At 34.4% G+C, this 25,056-nt stretch overlaps 5 protein-coding genes and 1 pseudogene across 6 annotated transcripts; 3 read left to right on the top strand and 3 right to left on the bottom strand.

The window, feature by feature from the left end:
- LOC106351476 lies at positions 1-1,455 on the top strand. Its single transcript, XM_013791273.3, has 3 exons — positions 1-142; positions 237-734; positions 895-1,455. The coding sequence occupies exons 1-3, from the start codon at positions 64-66 to the stop codon at positions 1,425-1,427; spliced, it is 1,110 nt and encodes a 369-aa protein (XP_013646727.1). The 5' UTR covers positions 1-63; the 3' UTR covers positions 1,428-1,455.
- A 3,220-nt stretch (positions 1,456-4,675) lies between these two features.
- Positions 4,676-6,152, bottom strand: BNAC06G43130D. 2 transcript variants are annotated; one of them, XM_013791270.3, is made up of 2 exons: positions 5,987-6,152; positions 4,676-5,612 (listed from the first exon to the last, which is right to left on the bottom strand). In XM_013791270.3, the coding sequence occupies exons 1-2, from the start codon at positions 6,135-6,137 to the stop codon at positions 4,834-4,836; spliced, it is 930 nt and encodes a 309-aa protein (XP_013646724.2). In that variant the 5' UTR covers positions 6,138-6,152; the 3' UTR covers positions 4,676-4,833. The 2 variants fall into 2 exon arrangements, with proteins under 2 accessions (XP_013646724.2, XP_013646725.2); XM_013791271.3 differs by having other exon boundaries at positions 4,676-5,609.
- Positions 6,153-8,040: 1,888 nt separating this feature from the next.
- On the top strand, positions 8,041-10,773 carry LOC106347023 (26S proteasome non-ATPase regulatory subunit 14). The gene is made up of 10 exons (XM_013786510.3): positions 8,041-8,671; positions 8,764-8,889; positions 8,998-9,085; positions 9,163-9,248; positions 9,341-9,556; positions 9,633-9,793; positions 9,876-10,034; positions 10,122-10,202; positions 10,283-10,337; positions 10,427-10,773. The coding sequence occupies exons 1-10, from the start codon at positions 8,561-8,563 to the stop codon at positions 10,547-10,549; spliced, it is 1,206 nt and encodes a 401-aa protein (XP_013641964.1). The 5' UTR covers positions 8,041-8,560; the 3' UTR covers positions 10,550-10,773.
- Positions 10,774-10,797: 24 nt separating this feature from the next.
- On the bottom strand, positions 10,798-12,821 carry LOC106347024 (annotated as a pseudogene).
- Positions 12,822-19,023: 6,202 nt separating this feature from the next.
- Positions 19,024-21,311, top strand: LOC106351472 (probable polygalacturonase At1g80170). The gene is made up of 9 exons (XM_013791268.3): positions 19,024-19,348; positions 19,486-19,617; positions 19,712-19,882; positions 19,960-19,980; positions 20,064-20,271; positions 20,343-20,424; positions 20,506-20,614; positions 20,691-20,807; positions 20,874-21,311. Exons 1-9 carry the CDS (start codon positions 19,142-19,144, stop codon positions 21,159-21,161), a joined length of 1,335 nt encoding a protein of 444 aa, XP_013646722.1. The 5' UTR covers positions 19,024-19,141; the 3' UTR covers positions 21,162-21,311.
- A 1,243-nt stretch (positions 21,312-22,554) lies between these two features.
- Positions 22,555-24,621, bottom strand: LOC106347022 (pentatricopeptide repeat-containing protein At1g80150, mitochondrial-like). Its single transcript, XM_013786509.3, has one exon. The coding sequence runs from the start codon at positions 24,189-24,191 to the stop codon at positions 23,016-23,018; it is 1,176 nt and encodes a 391-aa protein (XP_013641963.1). The 5' UTR covers positions 24,192-24,621; the 3' UTR covers positions 22,555-23,015.
- Positions 24,622-25,056: the final 435 nt, after the last annotated feature.

Below are 25,056 nucleotides of genomic sequence, written 5' to 3'. Positions count from 1 at the left end.
CTTACATCTTCACAGTTTTGCTCTATCTTCAATATCCATCTCCCACCCAATTAGGAAGTGACAATGTACCAAGAAGCCGCACTTCTCTTAGCGCTACTCTGCGTTTCTTCTAATGTCGCTGTGTCGGCTCCAATTCGCGACGGTAGTAAACTCTAATGCTCATCATTGAACACAACTCTTTTAGTAAATTAAAAAAATCTTGACTTACAAATGTCTTAATGCTTTGGTGGTTTCAGGTTTATTACCAAACGGTAATTTCGAGATAGGTCCTAAACCGTCCCAACTGAAAGGATCTGTTGTTAAGGAACGAAACGCCGTGGCTCACTGGGACATGACCGGCTTCGTGGAATACATCAAAGCTGGTCAGAAACAAGACGACATGGTTTTGGTCGTACCGGAAGGCTCCTCCGCGGTCAGGTTAGGCAACGATGCCTCAATCTCCCAGAAAATATCCGTCCGATCAGGCCGTCTATACTCGATTACATTCAGCGCCGCTAGAACTTGCGCTCAGGACGAGCGGCTAAACATCTCCGTCACGCACGAGTCCGGTGTCATCCCTATCCAGACTATGTACGGTAGCGATGGCTGGGACTCGTACTCTTGGGCTTTTAAAGCTGGTGGACCCCAAATCGTGATCCGGATCCATAAACCGGGTCATGAGGAGCACCCGGCTTGTGGTCCGTTGATCGATGCCGTTGCTATCAAGGCTTTGTTCCCTCCCAGATTCTCCGGATGTAAGTAAACCGGAAACACATCATGTTTTGCGTCAAAACATATTTTTTTAATTAAAATTTTATAAATAACAACTCTAAACGGGAATAAGGTTTTTGATTACAAATTTCTTAAATTTCTCTAACCGATACATCTTGATTTATGTTTATTTTGTTATTTTAGATAATCTGATAAAGAACGGGAACTTCGAGGAAGGACCTTACGTGTTTCCCACGGCAAAGTGGGGAGTACTGATACCACCTTTCATCGAGGACGATAACAGCCCTTTGCCTGGATGGATTATCGAGTCTCTCAAGGCCGTTAAGTACGTGGACAAGGCACACTTTTTCGTCCCTGAGGGACACAGAGCCATCGAGCTTGTTGGAGGCAAAGAGAGTGCCGTTTCTCAGATCGTGAGGACGTCACCCAACAAATTCTACGCCCTCACTTTCAACGTTGGAGACGCCAGGGACGCTTGCGAGGGACCCATGGCAGTGGAGGCGTTCGCTGGACGGGGAAAGACCCTGGTGGACTACATGTCTAAGGGGAAAGGCGGGTTTAAACAGGGAAGGCTTGTGTTCAAGGCGGTGTCGGCCAGGACTCGAGTCACTTTCCTCAGCACGTTTTACCATATGAAGAATGATCACTCTGGCTCGCTATGTGGTCCGGTCGTCGACGACGTAAGGCTGGTGGCGGTTAAGACACTCCGAGGTTGAGACCGGAGTTTCTTATAGCATGATTAACCCGAGTTCTTAGAGCATCATTAACGCAGGGTTCTTAGTACAAGGTTCTTAGCAGAATATAAGAACCCGACTCTTAACTTTTTCAGTTAAAAGTTAAGAGTCGGGTTCTTAACTTTTTCAGTTAAAAGTTAAGAGTCGGGTTCTTATATTCTGGTAAGAACCTTGTGCTAAGAACCCTGCGTTAATGATGCTCTTAGGGTGGGGTTCTTAACTCATGATTTGACGCTTTTTGTTATTTTTTTTTTACACTTTTCGACTAAGAACCGGCTTTTATATCTCTTATTCAAGAGCCGGTTCTTAGCTTTTCTTAGTTAAAAGTTAAGAAAAGGTTCTTGACCAAAGCTAAGAACCACAGCCAAAGAACCCGGGTTAATCATGGTCTTAGCTTTTGCTTTAAATTAAAGTCAAAGTGGCCACCTTTTACAATATATTTATAGTACAATTAATGGTTGATTGTAATTTATGTTTCAAGATTTATATAATAAATGTAATGTTACTTTCTATCTATCTTTACAAAGTTTACAAGGTAGTAACCTGCCCTTTGCCCAGGGTAAGATGTTTATATTATGTTGGAATTATATATTATGATTATGTATAACATAAGATATACAAGTGATAGTTAGATAGAACGAAAGGTATGATTGTTATCAGAGGCGAAGCCAGACACTATTTATAATGGGTTCACTAATATTAAAATTTAATATATGATGTTTGCAAGTTTGAGAAGTAACTTTGGAAAATGATTTTTTTTTATATTTCGTCTATCACGTTGTAGTAGTTATGGATTTAAGGGTTTAACAAATAAAATCGAAAAAGGTGGATCAATAACATATTATAAGAAAAACAATAACTATGTGAAATAAAAAAAGTATAGCTCATTTAAATTCAGAAAACATAGTTGCATAATAAAATAAATTGAAGGTTATTTGATCCTCTAAATTGTAAAGGTTGTTCCAGATGCGACCAGCACGTAAGACTTGCTGGTCGTTTGTTCCTGGAAGTTTCTTCTCATCTTCAAAGTCGTATAATGCAGAGCTCTCATGGCGGCGAAGGTGGTGACACTCGCATGCTTATATTGCTTGCTCGAGAAGACTAATACACTAAGCCGAGACGATTTACAGTGATTCGGTCTCCTCGAAACAGAGATCACCTCATCGAGCAGTAACAAAACCGAGTATGACACATATATCTAGAAATAGATTTTCAACGTCCTCTTTCAGCAATGAGAGGCGGTTCTCAAGAACGTGAGTGCTCTGCTAAATGCATAAAAGCATATATGGAGAAAAATGTTCTTTCATTAACACTTGGCATCGTACTAAAGTTTCATCGCTTTGTCGTCTCTACGGATCTGTCGACTTAATGGCGATAGATCAGATGGGTTACCATTTTTAACAAAAATGTATAGAGGAATAAGGAATCTTTATTGATGTTATGATTATATCGAGAGGATTGATAAATCAACTAATCGAACTTGAAGCTGAAGAAACGTGTTCGTCGAGAAAAATATAGATGGTATGAAGTTCTTTTAAAGAAATGTTAGTGTGAATGCATTAAATTCACAGTTTTGGTGAGAAACGTTCTCTACGTGACACCTAAGCGGTTTACTAAATAAAAGTTTCTCGTCAAGCCACGTCACCATGTCACATTCCTTGCCAATAAACTTCTAAGGTAAGTTTTAAAAGTGCTTCTCCTTTAATATGTAGGAGATGAACAAGTTACCAACTGGATATACAATGAACATAATAAACACTAGAGTTTGACCCACACGCCCGTGCAGGTGTTAATTTTCATTTTTTTATAAATTATTTAATGAAATTTATAAACACATAAGTTATTTGGATATTTTTAGGTTTTTAAGAATCTATCCATATCGGAAGGTTCCGAGTCCGAACCTGTCTGAAAATTTATAATATCCTAACAAATTTAATTGTAAACCCAAAAATCTGATACCCAAAAACACGATTCAAACTCGAACGAGTACATGGATGTCCATGTCTAACTGATTCTATAAACAAATAAAAAAATCATTAACCAGTTGAATTCTTGTCATGAATGAATCAATTTCATTCAAATTTGTGAAATTATTTTGGTAAACACGTAAATAAATGTTGTCAAATATTATGGTAAATATAATTAGTAAATTAAAAGAAGTAACTAGAAAGAGTGAAAAATGTAAAAAAAAACTATTAAAAATTGGTAAGTTCTATTTTGTACTCTGTAATAAATGAAGTCGGATTATTTGGGAAAGACGATAAATAAAGTGATTTTTTCACGGAAAATACTTTCATTAATAGTCAAAGTGGTTTAAATTAGTTAAAAAGGAAAGAAAAGATATAATAAATCACTTAAAAATAAGTAAAAATTGTTTTGTAATTTGGTTTTAATAGAATAAACGATCATGTCTATTTCTAAGGATAAGATGACAGTAACTGTCTCTAGCGATCATGGTACCTGGTTGTTGAACTTTGGTTGGGGAAGCTAGTAGTCAGGGAATGGTGATCTGAAGCTATAACTGTCTTTAAACGATCATGGTACCTGGTTGTTGAACTTTGGTTGGGGAAGCTAGTAGTCAGGGAATGGTGATCTGAAGCTATAACTGTCTTTAAGCGATCATGGTACCTGGTTGTTGAACTTTGGTTGGGGCAGCTATTAGTCTGGGAATGGTGATCAGAAAGCTATAACTGAAGCAACAAGGACACTTTTTCCATGTCAACTCTGTGGCCTACACAACTGTTATGTTATTCGCAGTATTTGACAACTGGGTCTGGCTGATGATAACAAAGTCAAGGCACGCAGCAAAGTCTTAAAGAACTGTGTTATATATATCATGCTTAGGCGTTCTTTGGTTCCCTGTCTGGTTAACCATCTTGAGTTTGTACTTTACTTATTATTAGGTTTGGAACATTTCAGGGTTATGTTTTACCACCACCTTTGTATTTTGTGGCTGATAACCACTCCCTCTTAAGCCCATCTCTGGATGGCACTGTCTAGTGGCGACGTAATCTCTCCAGGGACTCTCCATTCTAAATTCATTTCAGTTAATTCAACTGGTGTTTTACTTATTCCAGTCACAGAGACCGAATCACATCCATTTGATGTGCTGTTCAAAGATCAAAGCTCAGGGAGGAAATGAGCTTAGCAGCTATAAAATATTTCTGTATACACAACTTTGTTTTTGGGTTGAAACCGCTGCATATATATGTATATAACCTAACGAATGATAATGACGATTTAAAACATTACTGATGCTATTGAAACATGAAGAAAAAAGCTATGAGACATCAAAAACTTTGAACAATAATCAAAATCTTTAGGTTCCCTAAACAAATTAGGATTCTTCAATTGTGAACTATGGTCATAGCCAGTTTGCTGCTCCTTTTTACCTGACCCCCAAAGAAAGGTTACGCACCACTCCACTGATACTAATACGAATCATCGGATTAGGAGGAAGATTGTGCGGAAACTGATCATGCTCCACTCCATTGATGTTGAGACGAATCACCGGATTTGGAGGAAGATTAAATGGCATACGGTCATGCGCTACTCCATTCACCTCAATCAACGGATAAGCAGCAAGAGTATTACGGGGCATACCAGCTGCAGTCATCACTTCAGTGTACTCCGCAGCTCTCTGCATCTGCTCCCACGCCAAATGTCTCCTCTGGTCCACCACGGGTCCGGTGAAGCCAGGGTGCTCAGCTTTCAAGTGGTTCTTAAGCTGCGAATAGCTCCCTGAGAAGACACAGCCCTCGAAAGCGCAGCCTCTCGGTTTAGCGTTCAGATATCTCATCGCGCCAGACACCTTCATCGTCTCCTGGACCTCTCCTCTGCAGTAAGGACAGTTGAAGGCCTTGGTCAAGCGGTTCCTGTTTTTTGCGCGGTACTGCTTGAAACAGTTGGAGTGGCGAGCGCTCGTGTCGCACATGTAGGCACGGCATCCGGTTGAGGAGGAAGAGCAGCGCAGGAGGACGGCGTTGTGCGGCGGTTCCTGGCAGATTACGCACCGGACATCTTCCCATTGGCTTGGACCTTCTGTCTGGATAGGCAGCTCAGGTTCTTTCTCTTTCTTGGTCCTTGAAGAGCGAAGTGGGTACGGTGATACTCTGGTCCTGTTGCTTGAAACTGACAATACACGTCTCTGCTTAGCCATCTCTCCTGCTAAAACGATGAAAATCAAAATTCAAAAAAGTTTTATTACTGAATAAATCTCAAAAAAAGGCTCAGAATCAATCTTAGACACGACATTGATTGATACTTGGGGATGTAACTGACACTACAAGTACAAAAGAGACCATTCACAAGTGCAGAGAGATGCATAAAACAGATTGATTCGATGATCATTATTCATTAACGAGGTTACGTGAATCTTGCGTTCTAATTCAGAATCAGACCAATACAGAATAATACTATTGGATTTATTGTTCAATCTGATTTCGTCATGGCCATTTTGATCAGAGACCCAGAAAAAAAGCTTTATTGATAATGAGAGAAATTGGATAAACCCAGAGACGAGAGTGAGAAAGGAAGATTACCTTTGGTCGGATAAATTCTTATGTTTTTTTTTTCAGAGAAGAGAGTTTCGTCTGAAGCGGTGAGGATGGGGAGAGATATCAAGCGAGTGCCTGTTTGTGTGATCGTTTTATAAGCTATTATTCTCTTGTGCCCGTCCGTCACTTTTACCATTGTATCCCTCTCTCTTTTTAAACCGTTTCGCCTTTCCTTTGTTAAGGAAACCAAAGTTTATTTTCTTGACAATTATGGATTCAGTGAGATAAAAAGGCAAAGAAATCATTTTTTCTTGTTTCCAAACAAGTTGAAAAGTTTTTTTTTTTTTTTAACAAAAAATAGTATAGTTCCAGAAATTTTACAACACAATCTGACAACAACTCATAAAGAAACAGGAACTATACAAATCTCAGTTTTTAATTTTTAATAAATTTGATAGATAAATCCAATTGTAGTTATTGTAATTTAAGTTTGGATCTTTTAAACTACTTAACATATACTTTAATTGGTTTAAATTATTTTAATATAGCACCCACAAAGTTAAAGCTGCTAAATAACAATTCATTACTCAATATTTTTTTCTTTCTTTTTAAATTAGATCATTATGTACCAACACTAGTTAAATCTCGAAAACAAACATTATTACTTACATATTATATTTAACTCACTCATCACTTAAATAAATAATCATCCAAAATAGTCACATAATTTTATGTAAAAACAAATGACTAAAAAGTAAGTATGCAAATCTCACTTTTATAATTGTTCTGGATAATTAAATCCAACAGTTTGCAAATCTCACTTTTATAATTATTTTGAAGAAAAATATCCAATCATAATATCTCAAAATTAAAATTTAAAAATATTATATATATATATATATACTCTAAATGGTTTTAATTTGTTTTAATACGGCACCGATAATACCTAATATTATTAAATGACAATTTATTACTTTTTGGTCATAGACAATTTGTTACTTACACATATGTTTTATTTTTCTATTTAGATGATTGCATTGACACTAGTCAAAAATTTATAAATGAAAAATTACTCAGCATTATTAGAAAATTAAGAAAAAAAATTATTATTTATAATCATGTTTTATTTGCATTTCGCTCAGATAATATATCACCAACACTAGTTATTTAATAAAATAAACAAATTTTAAACAATAACGATACAGTACGCTCTACACTAAAACATCAACATTTATAGAGTTTTTTTATGTAAGTATCCAATTTCAGAAAAATATAATTTGAACAGAATTGAATTATCTAACTAAATTTTAATATCTATAAGAAGTCTAGATCATTTATATAAGAACACATAACATGCAATTTTCTCATAAACATTTCATAGTTTTCATTTGAGACTATTTTCCATTTTTTTCTATTTTATCTATTTTCTTTTGATTAACGTTTAGAAAAACCATTGAAAATTTTCAATGCTCATACTCTAAATAAGATATGTAAACAATAATTTTATTTTGATCCACAGTTAAGAAATTCATTGAAAATATATTGATGCTCATTACTCATATCCTAAATAAGATAAGAGAACAATTTTTTTTGTTCAGATAAAGTATATTTTACTTTATTATTATTTGAGTGACACGACATTTACATAAACTAGTAAAAATTGGAAAGTAAAATATATCACTTACATATTTTATTTATACTTAATTTAGAGAATATAACACTAGGACTAATTAAAATTATGCCTTTTTGTTTTATTTTAAGTGTTGTTTAAGATTTGTGCATAGATTAAAAAAACATTTAGTTTTGTATATTTTCTAAATAAAAACATCATTACATATAGTTCTAACTATATTTCAATCGATGGAAAAATAAACAGAACAAATAATGTTAATAAATTTTGTATATAAATTCTAAACCAACATTTATTTTGTAACAAAAAATTTACTATACAACAACGACACTTAATATAAAGCGGATAAAATATTAAATATACTTATAATAGACGCATTCTACCTACTTTTTAGTTGGGGCAATACAGTAATGATACTAGTAAAGAAAAACTATAATATATTTTAACTGGCATAGTAAGAGGTGGACATTAGTCAAACTAGGTAACAAATCTTCGTCTTTTGGAAAGTTGACCACTTAAAATTTTTACATAGTTATAATTTGTGAGAAATCTAGTTATAAGGAAGTATAGCTTCCCAAATGTAGTAAATTTTGACCGTATAGCGATTTCCTACATTGCCATTACGAGTTGGGACTTGGGAGTAATCAGGGGTGGTAAAGTAGAAAGAAATAATATAATCAGATGACTAAACAGCCCATTAAGAGGCCTAATATATATTGTTATCATGCGTTCTATTATGGTAGGGCTAGGCCCAATTAAGACAAGCCTAGAAAAGTGAAAAACACTCGGAAAATATTGTACAGTCCAGAATTCCAGATGATGAATGGGAGGAACACCGTGCACCCACCGCGCGTACGATACACTCGCGAACACTGCGAAATTCCTTAGTTGCAAGTTCCAAACACATCAACTTCTTCTTGTTCCGCCCCCGAGAAGATCGAAGTAGTTGGGAAAAATAATCGAAAGAGATCTGTCCGGTGGGAATAATAATGGCTCTGACATGCGTGAATATGTCGGAGGATGTGTGGTTAACTTGCCTGACTCACGCATTGTCCACCGAGACCGAAGAGATCATGGGGCTCCTCCTCGGCGACATCCAGGTTCAATTTATTTCGAATCTCTTCTGCCTTGTGTCTTTCTCAATTCGATCAGTAATGATTCACTGTGTATTTTTTGGGGGATAATTGATTAGTACTCGAAGAACGGAAGCGCTACGGCTATGATATGGGGAGCATCGCCGCAGTCAAGGTCTGATAGGCAGAAGGATCGAGTCGAGACCAACCCTGAACAGCTGGCTGCTGCTTCTGCTCAGGCTGAGATATCCTTTTTTTTTTTTTTTTTTGCTATTATTACCATATTCTATCATCTCTATTTCGTGTGTGGATGCTTAGATAGATAGAGAGTTCCTTGACCTCAAAATCGACACAGAATGAGCATATCAACGGGCAGAACAACGCGTGTGATTGGATGGTATCACTCCCATCCTCATATCACCGTCCTTCCTTCCCATGTCGGTATGTTCCCCCCATCTTAAGACAGCTACTTTATGAGGATTAATTAAATAGTGTGCATATATGATTATTGCTGGCAGATGTTCGGACACAAGCAATGTATCAGCTTCTTGATTCTGGTTTTATTGGTCTCATTTTCTCCTGTTTTAGTGAAGATGCTAACAAGGTTAGTATTTGATCTCTCTCTCTCTATAAACAGATTAGTAAAGTTGAATCTTTTCAGAAGAAAAAAATACAGCTTTTGGATATTTTGATTAGATTGGTAGAATTCAAGTTATCGCTTTCCAGTCCTCTGATGGGAACCCCAACACTCCTCCTAAATCAACGAGCCTGGTTCTTTCTAATAAAGACTCTGTCATCGACCTAGAGTCCTCTTTAAGCTCTTCAGATTCAGTATACCAGAGTTCCTCTTCTGCTCGTGGAGGCAATCCTGACCAAGACGCAACTGATACAGCTTCATCTTCCGGACCTAAGGTCTCAAATCCCTCTCTCTGACTGGCTGAACCATTGGTTAATATACTTATTGATGTTTATTTATATGCCTGAATAGGGTGGGGGACGAGTTTCAGATTTTGGGGATTTCTTTGTTAACAATGCTGAGGCCAAAGCCACCGGGACGAGTGGAAACTACAGCTCAGCTGTGGAAATTGATTCAATGGACATGTCTGAAAGCATGCAAGAAGCCATGCTCCGTTCCAACTTGGAAACTAGGTACTTTTTTTTTGACATGCGCTCCATTCATATACTAGGCAATGAGTCATGCTTAAAGACTCTTTTTTTTTTTTACATGCAGTGGTGTGGGGTACGTTAAGAAAGAAGTTCCGCTTCATGTTTTGCCGACTTCATCACTTCTTCAGCTCAATTCACCTTTAGCCTCTTATAAAGATCTGCAACGAGTGCTCTACGAGGAGGAACGAGCAGCGTACCACCAATCAGTCCTGCAAAGCATGAGGTTTTTTTAAAGATTCATCATCTATTGTTTATACCTAACTTAGTCATGGAGATTAATTGCAAAAGCTCCTTCTTGATTCTTGTATAGAAATGGGAAAGTTCATCCCCTTGCTTTCATTCACAACACGTCGACGTATCAGGCTTCCATGTGCAAGCTGATCGAATACTGGTTAGTGAAAACATTTGATATTGGGTTTTGTTATTTGTTGGGATTAACATACTTAGATGCTTCATTTTTTTTGTTTGCAGCTTGAGTCCTGCGGTTAACGCACTTCAAGATAGGCTGAGGGAAAACAAGATCCGGGTATGAATGATTCTCCTTACAAGTAAACCAACTCTCATGGATATTGATTGTGTTTTTATTTTGATAAAAAACTGTTGTGTGTTGAGCAGTTAGCAATGCTGGTGAGTGAAGCTGAGGCTCTGGAAGCACAGAAACTTAAAGGACCGGAAACGAGTGGAGGGACATCTCGTTTGGTTCATGGTTCTGGCAGCCGAAGCAGAAGAGGATCCTAGCTACTAGGAGGGAAGGCAATAGACTATCAAACTGCCTTATTTTCTCTTTGTGTATTGTGTTATTTGGACATTGTGTTTTCTTTCATTTGTATCATATTAACGCATCTATCTCTTCTTAGTTTACCCATCTGTAACATTATTAGTTTTTTTTTTTTGTGCCCTGGAAGATTTAACTTTTATTCCAAGATATGCCGATTAACAGATGTTAGTATTATTATTGGATATATGCTTTCTTACTGAAGATGAGATAGGGGGAAGGGGGACGAGTCTTGATTCATCATGATACATTGTACATGATTTGATGGTATGAGGTTTTTTTCATTGGTCACATGATATCTTACAATTATACAAATAATCTTAAAACTTTTTTGATCACAGACCAGCAAGAGCGTGTAATTAATCTGAGATCACCAGAGCTTCTGTTAGATGAATCAACCAGCCAGTTCCTCCATTTGCCCCTGTTATCCGAAAAAAATATATTCACAAATCCAAGTGTTAGACAACATTGTCAATCATCACAAAAAAAACTCCACTTCATCCAAAGGAATGCATGATGTATCTAAGAATTTCGCATAGGTGCATTTAATCTAACGACTAGTTGCATATTATAAAAAACGCATCGAAGCTAGTGGGATATATGTATTCTTGATCTTGAGGAAATGCGACAAGGGTCAATTCGTCACATTAAACTCATCTTTATATCGATTCTAAACCCTACTCTAGACTTCCTACTTGCATCAGAAAACTCTAGTACCCCCATTTCGTTAGATATGATTTTCATCTTTTGGAGGCCATAATCCACATTGTTTCTACCAGTTTGAATAAGCTATTGCTTGCTTACAGTATTTTTTTAATCTTCTCATAAGGGGCGGATAAGTTTATTGGTTTTGGGGGAGGGACAACAAGTAAACGAAGTGACTCGAGCAATGTAGGGTTCAGCATCGGTTCGTTTGAGGAAATGCATAGAGTGACGGGTGAAATTTGTTGTCTTGTCACTTATCACTATTCCTTGGTCGATTTCTCCCACAACTCTGATCTTGATGTAAGGATCTTTTGGCGGCACCATATCCTTCAAAAAAGAATCAAATTAATCCCAAAAAAAAAAGAATGAATTAATTACTCTTGTGTTGTAGTATAGCCCCCACCAAGCAAAATTAAATCCAAATTGCTTACGACATTCAACTCGATTCCTACTTTTCCCATGTAGGATTTGATAGCTACAGAATGGTTCTTGAAGTACTCTTTCTCGAGTGTGGTGAGCTTATCTTGGATTTCAGGTGGAAGGTCGAGAAGTTCAAGGCCAACTCTCCATGCCAGATCACGAACAATGTCTGCTCTATTGTGCCTGCACACACCGACATCAATACTTTACAAACCGTTAAAGAGTATCTGGAATTGTGCTGTCTTTGAAAGCAAAAAGTGATATACACATAGGCCATGAGGCAGCGCTTATTGCGGATCAAAGAAAGGTGATGAACAAGTGCTCCATAGTGATCAGCGTTTCTGTTGCTGTACATCCAACCCTTCTTGTTCCATTTTCCTGTACATCATCAACCTCAGCTGATCAGAAGACTTTGTTTGTAAAGTATATATATAGAGAGAGAGATGCCTTATGAGAGACTGGATGAGATGGTGATTCTGGTCGCATTCTTTGATAGTCTCGTCAAAGAGCTTGCTCTGCTTTGATTGAAAAACAATTAGTTAGTGACTAAACAAACACCTACCATTTTCTTATCTGCTCCCTTACATTGAAAGGTTTGGGGTGGCCCTTCTCCCCGCTCGCAAAATCTTTAACCAGCTGATACCTTTTTCTCCCGTACATGCCCGATTCTATCTCTTCTCTTTTTGTTCACTCTCTGAGACCGTACATAATCATCAATTCGAGCAATTCCTCAAACATGTCGAATCTTGACGAAGTTGGAATCGTTACTCATATCACCGATTCACCGGAACAGCCCTCGCGGCGGCGATCAATTTCTCGAATAATTTAATTATTTCTAACTGGTCGGATTTTTTTGGCGGGATCCAAGATGTAGCGCCAGAAAAGAGACGGAAAGGGAAACTATTTATTGATTCTCCTTATTTAATACTCCATCCTTATCAGGTGATGTTTAAAAAAATTTTATTTTGTTTCCTGATAAGCCGAGTGTTCTTCTAGTAATTCTAAATAAAATTTAATGTTATTTGAAACTTATGACCGGTTATAGAAAACTAGTCATTCTGTATCATTTTAAGATAATAGATGTTTAAAGTTTTTGTACAAATATTAAAAAAATATAAATTTTTATGTAATTGACTTTTATTACATAAAATAACATTAAATAAAATTAATTCAACCAATAAGAAAAAAATGCAGTATTTTATAATTGGTCAAAAATTTCAAATAACATTAAATTTCACCTAAAATTATGAGAACATCACTCATTTTTTTAAATAAAATCAAAATCTTTAAACACTAATTAAACTGATACGGAGGGAGTACTACATATTGGTTAGTTGTATTTAATGTTATTTTATGTGATCAAGATAAATTACATAAGATTTTGTATTTTCTTAATATTTGTACAAAAACTTTAAACATCACTTAAAGTGATACAGAGGGAATAATTAACTAAAAAATATTATTTTAAAATTACAATTTTTTTAGTTATAAGAGTATGTATTTTAATATTTGATTATCTAATATGGTTATAGTTTTGTTGATTGTTTATGTTTTAAAAATATAATTAGATGTTGAAAAATATTTACAAAGTTCTAAATGTATCCTCATATAATTTTAAAAAATTAAACATTGTTTTAATTCTACTGTACTAATTTTTTAATTAACCTAACTATTAATTTGTGAAAATAAAATTCATATAGTCCCCTCTCTTAGTTTTTAATATATTTTTTGTAATTTTTTTTAAAAATATAGGTTACAAAAGTAGTTATTGTACATGGTCCATATAAAAAATGAGACGGACCTCTGATTACGTTAGATCATCTACAATAGTTCTCATCAAAAGATTCTTGGTATATATATATATAATTTTAATTGCGAATTTCTAAAAACTACGAAAAACTCAACCAAAAATATCTAGAACCCCCTATTGAGGGTGATGTGCTTTTAGTTAGCAATTAGCATCGTATTATTACTTTTCCGCTTTCAAATTCTTAAAATTGTTTTTGTTAAATCCTCTATATATTAATCATGAAGCATTACGACATGTTTTCGTAACCACGTGTCATCGCTATAATGATTCTTAGAATTTAAAAAAAAATAAGTTGGCGCATACAAATATATATTATATTTTTTTTATTAAACTAACTATCCAATTGATTAGCAGGGTAAAAAATAATATTTCCAATTCTTTACTTAAATAAAAGCTACAAATATTTACACTTTAGTTATTGAAAAATATTTACAAAGTTCTAAATGTATCCTCATATAATTTTAAAAAATTAAACATTGTTTTAATTCTACTGTACTAATTTTTTAATTAACCTAACTATTAATTTGTGAAAATAAAATTAATATAGTCCCCTCTCTTAGTTTTTAATATATTTTTTGTAATTTTTTTAAAAAATATAGGTTACAAAAGTAGTTATTGTACATGGTCCATATAAAAAATGAGACGGACCTCTGATTACGTTAGATCATCTACAATAGTTCTCATCAAAAGATTCTTGGTATATATATATATAATTTTAATTGCGAATTTCTAAAAACTACGAAAAACTCAACCAAAAATATCTAGAACCCCCTATTGAGGGTGATGTGCTTTTAGTTAGCAATTAACATCGTATTATTACTTTCCCGCTTTCAAATTCTTAAAATTGTTTTTGTTAAATCCCCTATATATTAATCATGAAGCATTACGACATGTTTTCGTAACCACGTGTCATCGCTATAATGATTCTTAGAATTTAAAAAAAAATAAGTTGGCGCATACAAATATATATTATATTTTTTTTATTAAACTAACTATCCAATTGATTAGCAGGGTAAAAAATAATATTTCCAATTCTTTACTTAAATAAAAGCTACAAATTATCTAATATGATTAACATATATATGACAATTAATGATTATGAATAATATATATTTGATAAAAACAATTTTGTATCCTCTCTCATTTTTGTTTAATTTTATATTGTTAAAATAAATTAAACAATCACTTTAAGCGAATAATAAACAAAATTACATTTTTTTCTTATATGTTATATTTTGAATTTTTTTAAAACAACTATAAATTATTAAAAATAGTAAAAATTCCACATTGAAAATTTTATGATCAATTTTTTTGTTTAAACAAGATACAAATGATCATAAATCATATAACTATGAAGTCTCATTAATAGATATTCATAAAATATATACATATCATTTAAATTAAATTATATACTATATAAAAATATAAAAATATGTTAATTTCAAAATATGTATTGAAAAATTGTTAAGATCTTAATATTTTACTTTTGAAAATTTTATTGATAAATCTCACATAAGTAAATAAAACAATTGTTTTGATTTATTTACCAAAAACATGATTGTAAATAAACAAAATATATTGTTTTGATTTATGTGCTTACTCTAATATATATACTTTTATCTATATAAATTATTTTTTAAATATGTGGTTTCTAATATGTTATTTGATCCTGACAATGCTAGAAATATATTTCTTCAAATCGAAGTGATTTTTAATATTAGAAGCACTATATATATATTATTTCATTCAGATTAAATATTTAGTCTTGATTTTTATTCTTAAAAATCTTTTAATGAAATATCATGACAAGATTACAATCTCCTCCTTTTAAGTTTGTTCGAAGAATGAGAAATTTGATCATTCGTCTAATATTTTCTTCTTTCGAATACTTTATCTAGCTATTATAATTGTAAGAAAGAGAGATTTGAAATTTTTATTATAAGTTTTCGGGTTTATCATTTAATAAATCAAACAATTCTTACTTTATACATAGTTTACATATATACTAGAATGGTAAAATATTATATATATATATATATATATATATATATATGTTTTTATCGGTATACTCTTAAGTAACTAAACCTCAAAAGCGTAGGTTAATAAAATAAGTAATTTGTTTTGTTGTTCTAGAATTAGATGATTTTTTAAAATGAATTGGTGAATATATACTAGACATACATTTATATTTCGAGTTTATACTTATATTCTATAACATATTGATATTTAGATTTGAACACTAACCTGTAAATAGAATTTGCCGGTGATTTTCTTCAAAATTTTGATTCCTAGATATGTATATGGAGTGAAACTAATTTTTATAGATGTCTATCTTTTAATTTGACACTCATGTAATTCACTGAATTTACTGAAGAAGTTTAAAAAAAACTCATATCAGTGAAACAAATCATTTATGCAGAGTCAATAGTAACAAATCGAGAGCAGAAAACCTAATCTCCTTTCGACATTTTACAATCGATGTTGCCTATCTGATTTTTGTGATTTGTGTCAGCCGCATAACTTAATTTTCTTTTGTGCTATGAAGTATTAATTAAAATGAGTTATAATACGTTAACTTAACTCTTCAACAACGATGATACATTTAAGAGACCAATATTTGTATTCGTCATTGTACAATCGATAAAGATTGTAATGTTTCAAAATGTTAAAATCATTTAATAAAAAACGTTAGTATAAAAAATTCATTACGCGCATGCGCGCGGACTATCATCTAGTGTTTTATTATTCATATAGTTATAGACTGTATTGATATTTTAATAAAGTTTTAGTCCGTTAAATAATTATAAAAATTGGTTATCGATTAAACAAACGATCGTCAAACAAAAGGTTGTAGCGATAGTGAACTTGACATTACACCTTATTTAGGTATCTTTTATTCTTTGTTGTCGACGTAAAAAAAAACAGGAACAAGAAGAGTATAGGTTGACACAATTTCACATGTGTTCTAAAAAAAAAAGGTTGACACAATTTCACCCAAAAAATGGTGTCCAGTTTCCTTACAGTTGTTGGCTCCTCTCGTATACGTAAAACCATCAGAAGAAAAGAAAACACAATAAAATAGCTAATGACACGAAATAAGGAGATGGTTGGCAGAAATCTAAGAAAAAATTACTAAGCTTTGCGTCCAATACATATAACCAACATCTTAATATCTAATCTATTAAAATAAAGTCCTAATTTTTATGTACTTAAAAATATTGTCATTAACTTTTAGACCTATTCATATCTCACTAAAAATAAATGTAACATCCCTTAACTTTTGGACCTATTTTTATTTCCAATTTTTTTGTTCGTAACTACCCTATATCTGCTGAAGTTTATTAGTATACTAATTAAATATAGTAACTACAATTGATATATGTATAAAAGATATTTATAACAAAACTGCACTTGTGTATCTAGGAATATGCAAGATCGAGAGCTATTTTCTAAACTTTATTGATATACTATATATACTAATGATCTTATATTTACGAAGAATGATTAATATGTTTAAAAATATTTATATACACTAAACTGTATTTATATCATAAAGGAATATAACATCACGAAACATCTTTACAAATTATTTATCTATACTATGTTAGTAAGATACTTTCACTTTTTCAAGATATAAAAGTGTCGATAATGAAAGTTTAAAAAAGAAATATTTACATAATCAAAACAATACTATAAGTTCTATTTATTTTAAAATCTAATCTATTAATTTAGGGTTTTATTTTTCTTATCTACTTACAAATAATCTAGGTTGGACAATTACATTTAACTAGCTTTACTATTATTTTTACTTATATCTAATTTAATTATTATTGAATATATGTATACCCTAACCTAAAATTAAGGAACGAAATAACTAATCTATTGTTTTTAAATAACGAACTCAATTTATATTAACACTACTTTTAAGTAAATAATCAATTATATTTTATTTATTAATATAAAAAGAATTATATATGCCTACTAATTCATATATACAACTGTACTTTAATTCAAATGTAAGAAACAAATTATTTAAAACTCAGACCAAATACATAATAATATAATTCTTATAGATAGAGTATTAAAATTAGATATATATATGATAAAATAAATAATAATATTTATTAATATTTAATGATATGGTGGAAGATGTTATTATTGATATTTTTTATGAGCATAGTTTTACGGGTTGTTCCAACAAACATAAACAATATTTATCAAATATAAAACTAACTGAACAAAACATAAAGCATACTTTATGTTAGGCTTGGGTCTTCATGTACCCGTTGGGTACGGGTTGGGTATTTGAAATTTCGGTTCAAACTTATATCACATCCTATGTCTCATTCTGGTAAATTTATAAGTACGGATCGGGTTTGGATATAACACACTGGTTTTGCTTCTAATTTGTATCACATCATAAAATTCATAAAGTAATCAGATATTGTTCCAATTCAGTTTATATTAGTTCGGTTCAGATATATCCGAAATTAATTCCAAAATTTTAAAGCAAAACATAAGAAATAAACTTATTTATATAGAATTGGATATTTAAGGTACTTATTGAAAATTTAAATACTTATTTTTTTATATAATTTCGTAATAAATATAGAACTGAATATTTGAAGTATATATTTATGTTTTAAGTATTTATATTTGTGATTAATTTGGACTTTCATATCGTTTTTTGGATTTTTTATGGTTTTTTTTTGTTTTTTCGGGTTACCCGTTCGGGTTCGGCTAATAACACTTCGGGTTCAGATATATGATGTACCATCCCACAAGACCAATTCTGAGATCTCTTACATTTCGTATTGGGTATGGATCGGGTTTTTTGGTTTAAGTTCGGTACGGACTTTGGGTTACGGATATTATGCTTAGACCTATTTTCAATAAAAAAATACGATTATATAAAGTTTTTACCAAAATATTATCCCACGCTAAAATCAAAATCTAGTGTTATATTACAATAACGTAAATTATGCGGGAGTAAGTTGAACATGAGTGATAACACAAAGGATAATAGTAGCACACGGAATTAATCTAAACGTCATACTCAACAAAACTTATCTTTTATTGCGTGATACGTAATAATTTGTAAGATTTCATATGATGATAAGAGTATTTGGTTCGTTTTCTTGAAATGAATCATTACTTATAGATTATTCGTTTGGGCTTTAGCCCATAATTAATAGCGAACTATAAAGATAAGTCTTCTTCTTGGTCACAAAAAGATTGCAGATTTCGAATTTTATGATTGATTACCTAACATTAATCAAGAGAAAATAATAGATGTGGGGAAATTCAAAAGGGCATCATTACTAAAAACCTTGAAAAATGAGAAGGTTTCTTGCATGGTTTTCTTTTCTTTGTGGCTAAACATGAAAGTCATTTCACCATCACTACAATCGCGAAAAATTAACTTTGAAGGTATCTAGATTAGATAGATCCTTAATTCTCATTTCAATTCGATTATAAATAGAATGTATATATGTTTACTTTGGGTATGTTCCAACTACAACGTGCACACCTCATCGTCCTATGTAAAATCTTGTTGGGTTAAAGAAAAAAAAAAGAGTTTATAAAACTACACTCGAGTTCCAAAGATCACGCGAAATCAATGAGTTATTTATGCAATATTGTTGTTTTGTTTATACTAGTCCTATTCTCACTCTCTCTGACCGCCTCAAACGCCAATTCTTTCGAATCGTTCCTCCAGCTCCCGAGAAGACCGCCGCGTTCAACCCGAACCCGACCCAGATCCGAACGGCTCCTTCACGTCGGTCATTTCGGAGCAAAAGGCAATGGCTTCACCGACGACACTAAAGTAAGTCACGAATCGCTGAAAACGCACTCTTGAATTTGAATTTGAATCCTTACATGATGATATTTAGACAAGTAGGAACTCAGACAAGCTTTTGTCGGATAATTAAATTGTGAAAATATTACATGATATGTATGCAGGCGTTCGAAGATGCCTGGAAGACAGCGTGTTCGTCTAAAGGCAAAACCAGAGTCTTGGTCCCAGAAAACTACACTTCTCTTGTTCGTCCCATTGATCTCTCTGGTCCTTGTAAAGCTAGACTCACTCTCCAGGTCTTCCAGCTTCTTTTTTTTTTAAAGCAATACCTCTCTGTACGTTGTTCCTTCATATTGATCATTTTGTGTGTTCTGTTTTGCCCAAATATAGATCTCTGGTACAATCATTGCTCCTGATGACCCTGATGCTTGGGAAGGTCTAAACCCTCGGAAATGGCTATACTTCCACAGCGTGAGCCGCTTTACGGTTGAAGGAGGCGGCACTGTCAATGGAATGGGCCAAGAATGGTGGAGAAGATCTTGCAAACACAATCATTCCAATGTAAAGTTTGCCTCTCTTTTTTCTTTCTTGTCTTCAGATATCTAAAGTGATTCTCACCATCTTGTTCTTTTTTGCAGCCTTGTCGAGGTGCTCCAACGGTAAGCAATCATCCTATTAGTTTCTTTCATATTTGGTGGGTGTGGTTAGCATTGGTACAAGTGAAAACTCTGTTCCTTCGTAGGCCTTAACATTCCACAAATGCAAGAACATGAGAGTTGAAAACCTCAGTGTGATCGATAGTCAGCAAATGCACATTGCCTTCACCAGCTGTCGCCGTGTCACCATCTCTGCTCTTAAGGTCATAGCTCCTGGCAGTAGTCCCAACACAGATGGAATCCACATAAGCGCCTCTCGTGGTATAGTTGTAGACAACTCAACAGTCAGTACAGGTCCGTGTCCTCTCTCTAGTATCCTCTCAATTTTAGATTATTGAGATCTGTTTTTGTGTGTGTGTGTGCAGGAGATGATTGTGTTTCCATAGTGAAAAACTCATCACAGATCTCCATCAGCAACATTATATGTGGTCCTGGCCATGGCATAAGGTACTGACTAAAGCTAGACAACAAAACAGTGGTTGCACACAAAGAGCATAATCTAAGTTTGTTAGACTTGTTTTTTTGTAGCATTGGAAGCATAGGAAAATCGAAATCCTGGGAAGAAGTGAAAGACGTGACGGTTGATACGGCCTTCATCTCTGACACTGCGAATGGTGTTCGGATCAAAACATGGCAGGTGATCAAAGTTTCACTTCACCTTCTGAGATTTTAATGAAACAACTTACTTAAACCTTTGTTGTCTTTTTTACCAGGGAGGAAGTGGTTTGGTCTCAAAAATCATCTTTAGGAACATCAATATGAACAATGTGTCTAACCCCATCATCATCGACCAGTATTACTGCGATTCAAAGAAACCCTGTGCGAATCAGGTAAAGAACTTGTGCCATTTTCTTTATTCAGTAGCTCAGATATTGAACTCAACCAAAAACGTGCAGACATCAGCTGTTAGCATCGAGAAAATATCATTTGTTAATGTGCATGGAACTTCAGCAACAAAACAAGCGATCAAGATCTCTTGCAGCGATGCTTCACCGTGTCGCAACATAGTTCTACAAGACATTGATCTTGAACCATCAAAGGGTGATGGTTACACAGAGTCCTTCTGTTGGGAAGCTTATGGTTCGAGTTCGGGTCAAGTATACCCTCCTTCATGCCTTTCAGGTGACGAAAGCTTCTTGGAACAGTCGGTTCAGTCTGGGATTACATCTGTATCATACCTTTGAAAACATGTTTTTTAGATTGTAAAACTTGCCACGCATACGCCCAAACGTTTTGAATATTCACGTTTTAGAAAATTCAGTTCATCAATTCTATCCCATTATCATCGAGTTGTAAGCAAATTATAATATAGCTCACAGTTGTTGGGGAGATCATAGTTTATTGATAAGAGAGACCTTTCACATGAAAAACAAGGTCAAATCTTCGGGATCAGTAGGGTAACCAAAAACTATAGACGAAATTTGCAAATAACCGAACAATAAAATGCAAGATGTTAAAAAAAAAAAAAAAAAAAAAAAAAATGCAAGATGTAATAAGCAAAACAATGAGTATCTCATATGTAATGAACCAAAGGTCCAAAATAGTATACAGGGTAACGTATGTAATAACTATAACTGCTAGACATTTATGTAGTAAAACAGACGATAGGGAGGAATATCTGCAATAAAACAAAGTTTGAGGAAACGTTTTGTAAAAGCCTATCGGGGCGGTGAAAACGACCGTCATGGGCGAAGCCTTTCGGTGGCTTATCTCTTATAGCATATCTGAATAATCTAATCCAGTTGTTCGATTAGATTTTATTGCATGCCTAATTTCCTTTTTTCTTAGATGTGTTAACTTCCTGTTTAATATAGAAACGTATACTAATATATGATCTAACGAATATACTATAAGATATTTTTACCTTCAAACGGCAATACACTGAAGTGGATAAGTGATTTTATGATTTTCAGTTATCCATTAGCGGCAAGCGTCAAATTCAAGATTCCAACTCTTGTTCAAGTTTATTCCTTCCGTAATGACCAAAAAGACTAAGGGGATCGATAGGATAACAAATAATCCTATAGTATAAATACATCCTCATAATGAAAAAAAAACACTCATCACACCACACTATCCAATTATCAGATTAGCCCCACAACACACACAAAAGACGAGGAAGATGAGTTCATATGCTGTGCAGTGTCCTCCTAATGGTACCAACTCAGCCAAGGTTATTACAGAGAAGAGAAGATTGGTGACAACACCTTCAAACGGCAATACGCTTGAGAGCAGCAAACCAACGATTTATCATGACGTGGACAAATGCGCAGAAGCTTTCATTCAAAACTTCCGTCGACAGCTTCGTCTTCAGTGTGATAACATCCTCTCCCTATAGAGGAGGTCTTTGATATAAACATGTACTTGCAAAGGATCCCATGTGTGATTCCACCATAACACTATCTATATTTGACCTAGATTTGCTTGCTTATGCGCTTTTAATTATACTGTAACATCTCTTAATATCATAATGTTACCACGAGTCAAAAGTAGTGTCCTTAACGTTTCAAAGTCATGTCCCTGTTATCATATCCAATGAAAGCAACAATTCTCTGGAGTTTCAAAACAAATCTAAAAGGTTACACCATATAAAATTTTGTTTGCTTTCTCATTAATGGGATAAAAAATTTGACATAATAGTATGCATTTATATTTTGGTAATCAAAAGAATATTGTTGATCCAACAGTACACTCAGATTGTGGATCATCTTCTAAATTAACAAACTAAAACTTCTTCTTGCCTTCTCAGTTCTTCTTTTTTTCACTTGTTTAAAGATTCTTACCTTTTTCCATGGCTTTTTCATTGTTTGAGTGCAATTGTGCATCACCAAACAAATTTCATATCCATGTCTTCCTCCAGCACATGTGCGAAACATTGGTCACGCTAGTGTGCCTCCTAATATAGGACCAGATCAATTTTCCAGTTCCACCACAACTATACAAAAGAGAAGCTCTGGACTTTGGAGAAAGAAAGATAACCCTTTTGTCCCCCCCCCCCCCATAGTCGTGTAAAACGAAACCAACTTCATGTAAACACATTAAAAAATGGACTCCAGAGAGTGCAACTGTTTTGAGCTATAAGGAGGGACTCGTTTCCGAACTAACCCCATAATCAACTTAGCCTGATCAAGCTGCCCCTTTTTCACAAGCCCATCCAGCAAAACACCAACCGTGTCCAAGTTCGGATACCACTTCTTTCTCATACAATCCTTACACATCGTATAACCCAAATCAAACTTCCCCGCCTTACACAAATAATGGATCATCGTCTGGTAGATCTTCACGTTGGGTTTGCAACCTTTACCATGCATCGCTGTATAAACTCTTTCAGCCATTTCAGGGAACCCCGCTACGAAAAAACCTTTGATAACCATGTTATACGTCAAGCTGTCCGGTTCCATCTGGAGCTTTGGCATCAGCAGCAACAGATCATTGGCGTCCCAAGCTCGTCCCCTATTAACTAAAAACTGAATCCTAACATTAAAGGTAGTGAGATTAGGCCTACATCCCTTGAGGACCATATGGTTCCACAGTCCATTGCCAACCACATACCTGTCCTGCTTGTAAAAAGCCGATATAAGCGTAGTATACGTAACTACGTCTGGTTTCAACCCAAACTTCTCCATCCCCTTCATCGCCAGAGAAGCCTTGTCAAGAAACCCCATCTCGCAGAGAGATTTAATGGCAATGTTGAAAGAAACCGCATCCATTTCAACCCCATACTTGAAGGGGACATGGCCAAGGAAGTCCTGGATGGTGTGGAGTTCAGGTTTCAAAGACAAGACTTTAAGCGCGGCGTTGAAGGATTTAACAGTCCTCTTGGACGAATCCATATTGTGGAAAGTATCCAGCGCGTGCTTGGTCATTCCAGCCTTTCCGTATAACATTATAATCCTGACGACGAAGCCCTCGCGGCGACCTTGCGGAAGCGTCTTCTGATGCTCGAGAAGTGCCTCGATGTAATCAAACCGACGCGCTCCGGCTAATCTAGAGACAGTGTCTTGGAAAGCAAAACGGTTTTCGATGACCAAGGGGTTAGTGGCGTTGGATTTGAAGAGGTTGAATAGCTTCTCAGGGTCTCGCTCAGATTTAAGCTTGACAAGGGCAGGGGCAGGCTCCTTTTGATTCGGTCTAGCTGGGATGGATGCAACAGTAGTGGCTATAGAGGAACAAGAACGGAAGAAGAATCTGCGAGTGGGTGGCAGAGATAGCATGTTCCAGGGCCTTCCTCGAGGCTAAACATGCCCTTATAGTGAACCAGACAAGATCTACAAACCAATTATTCCCTCAGATTCAAATGGAAATCTCGCTTAAGGGAGAGGAGCGAAGATTTGATCAAAGCCTAGACATCTATCTACTTCAATCGAAATTATCTAAAACGCAATGCGATTCAACGGCAACAACCATCTCCAAGAAAATCGCGCCGACAGATGAAATGATAAACTAACAGAGACGAGCTTCAACCCAGCTGGATATGATCGTAAGACGGAGAGGTGATCGGAAAAAGGAGAAATATTTCGATCTGAGGAGGATCCCTGAGACCGGAGATTAGCAGGAGGCTATCGACGGAACTGGTTCGAGAGAGGACGGAGGTTTAAGGTTTTTGGGTTTTGATTCTTTAATTGGGCCTGTTAACTTAATACTCTTCTTTTATTGGGCCATGAAGTCACACATGTCTCGCTAGGGTGTTATTAAATACAGAACTAGGGTCGGACCGCGGCATATTAGTTAATTTGATATTCACTAAATGCTCGAGTTGAAATTTGTTTTAAGATTCAAGAATTTGGTTATCTGTTATGTCTTACTTATTAGTATACGGTGGTATAGTTGTTTTCGATTATTCTTGCTTTGGTATTGTATCAAATTAACTAATTGTCCAACTCATAATTATAGATGTATAAATGTGGATTTGTGATAAAGTTTGATGACAATACTGTCTTTTTTTAATTCTTATTCATAGTGGAGTGTGCATGTGTCAGAAAGAGACATATAACAATTTTTATGTTTTTGTGTATTGATTTTAAATATATATTATTTTGTATAAAGCATACTTGCTCTACAACATTTCCTTGTAGACTA

Source organism: Brassica napus, chromosome C6 (assembly GCF_020379485.1).
Source record: "Brassica napus cultivar Da-Ae chromosome C6, Da-Ae, whole genome shotgun sequence".
NCBI classification, from domain to species: domain Eukaryota; kingdom Viridiplantae; phylum Streptophyta; class Magnoliopsida; order Brassicales; family Brassicaceae; genus Brassica; species Brassica napus.
The sequence above is the reverse complement of the archived record's forward strand: the minus strand, read 5'-3'. Positions and strand labels throughout refer to the sequence as shown.

Excerpts from the sequence above, each read along its gene's own strand:
- LOC106351476 (XM_013791273.3), top strand. The coding sequence starts at position 64 with ATGTACCAAGAAGCCGCACTTCTCTTAGCGCTACTCTGCGTTTCTTCT. Across the intron at positions 143-236 it reads GTCGGCTCCAATTCGCGACG|GTTTATTACCAAACGGTAAT; the intron begins GTAGTAAACTCT and ends TGGTGGTTTCAG. Across the intron at positions 735-894 it reads CCCTCCCAGATTCTCCGGAT|ATAATCTGATAAAGAACGGG; the intron begins GTAAGTAAACCG and ends TTGTTATTTTAG.
- BNAC06G43130D (XM_013791270.3), bottom strand. The coding sequence starts at position 6,137 with ATGGTAAAAGTGACGGACGGGCACAAGAGAATAATAGCTTATAAAACG. Across the intron at positions 5,613-5,986 it reads AAGAATTTATCCGACCAAAG|CAGGAGAGATGGCTAAGCAG; the intron begins GTAATCTTCCTT and ends TCATCGTTTTAG.
- LOC106347023 (XM_013786510.3), top strand. The coding sequence starts at position 8,561 with ATGGCTCTGACATGCGTGAATATGTCGGAGGATGTGTGGTTAACTTGC. Across the intron at positions 9,557-9,632 it reads CTTCATCTTCCGGACCTAAG|GGTGGGGGACGAGTTTCAGA; the intron begins GTCTCAAATCCC and ends ATGCCTGAATAG. Across the intron at positions 10,203-10,282 it reads TGCAAGCTGATCGAATACTG|CTTGAGTCCTGCGGTTAACG; the intron begins GTTAGTGAAAAC and ends TTTTGTTTGCAG.
- LOC106351472 (XM_013791268.3), top strand. The coding sequence starts at position 19,142 with ATGAGTTATTTATGCAATATTGTTGTTTTGTTTATACTAGTCCTATTC. Across the intron at positions 19,883-19,959 it reads GCAAACACAATCATTCCAAT|CCTTGTCGAGGTGCTCCAAC; the intron begins GTAAAGTTTGCC and ends TCTTTTTTGCAG. Across the intron at positions 19,981-20,063 it reads CTTGTCGAGGTGCTCCAACG|GCCTTAACATTCCACAAATG; the intron begins GTAAGCAATCAT and ends GTTCCTTCGTAG.
- LOC106347022 (XM_013786509.3), bottom strand. The coding sequence starts at position 24,191 with ATGCTATCTCTGCCACCCACTCGCAGATTCTTCTTCCGTTCTTGTTCC.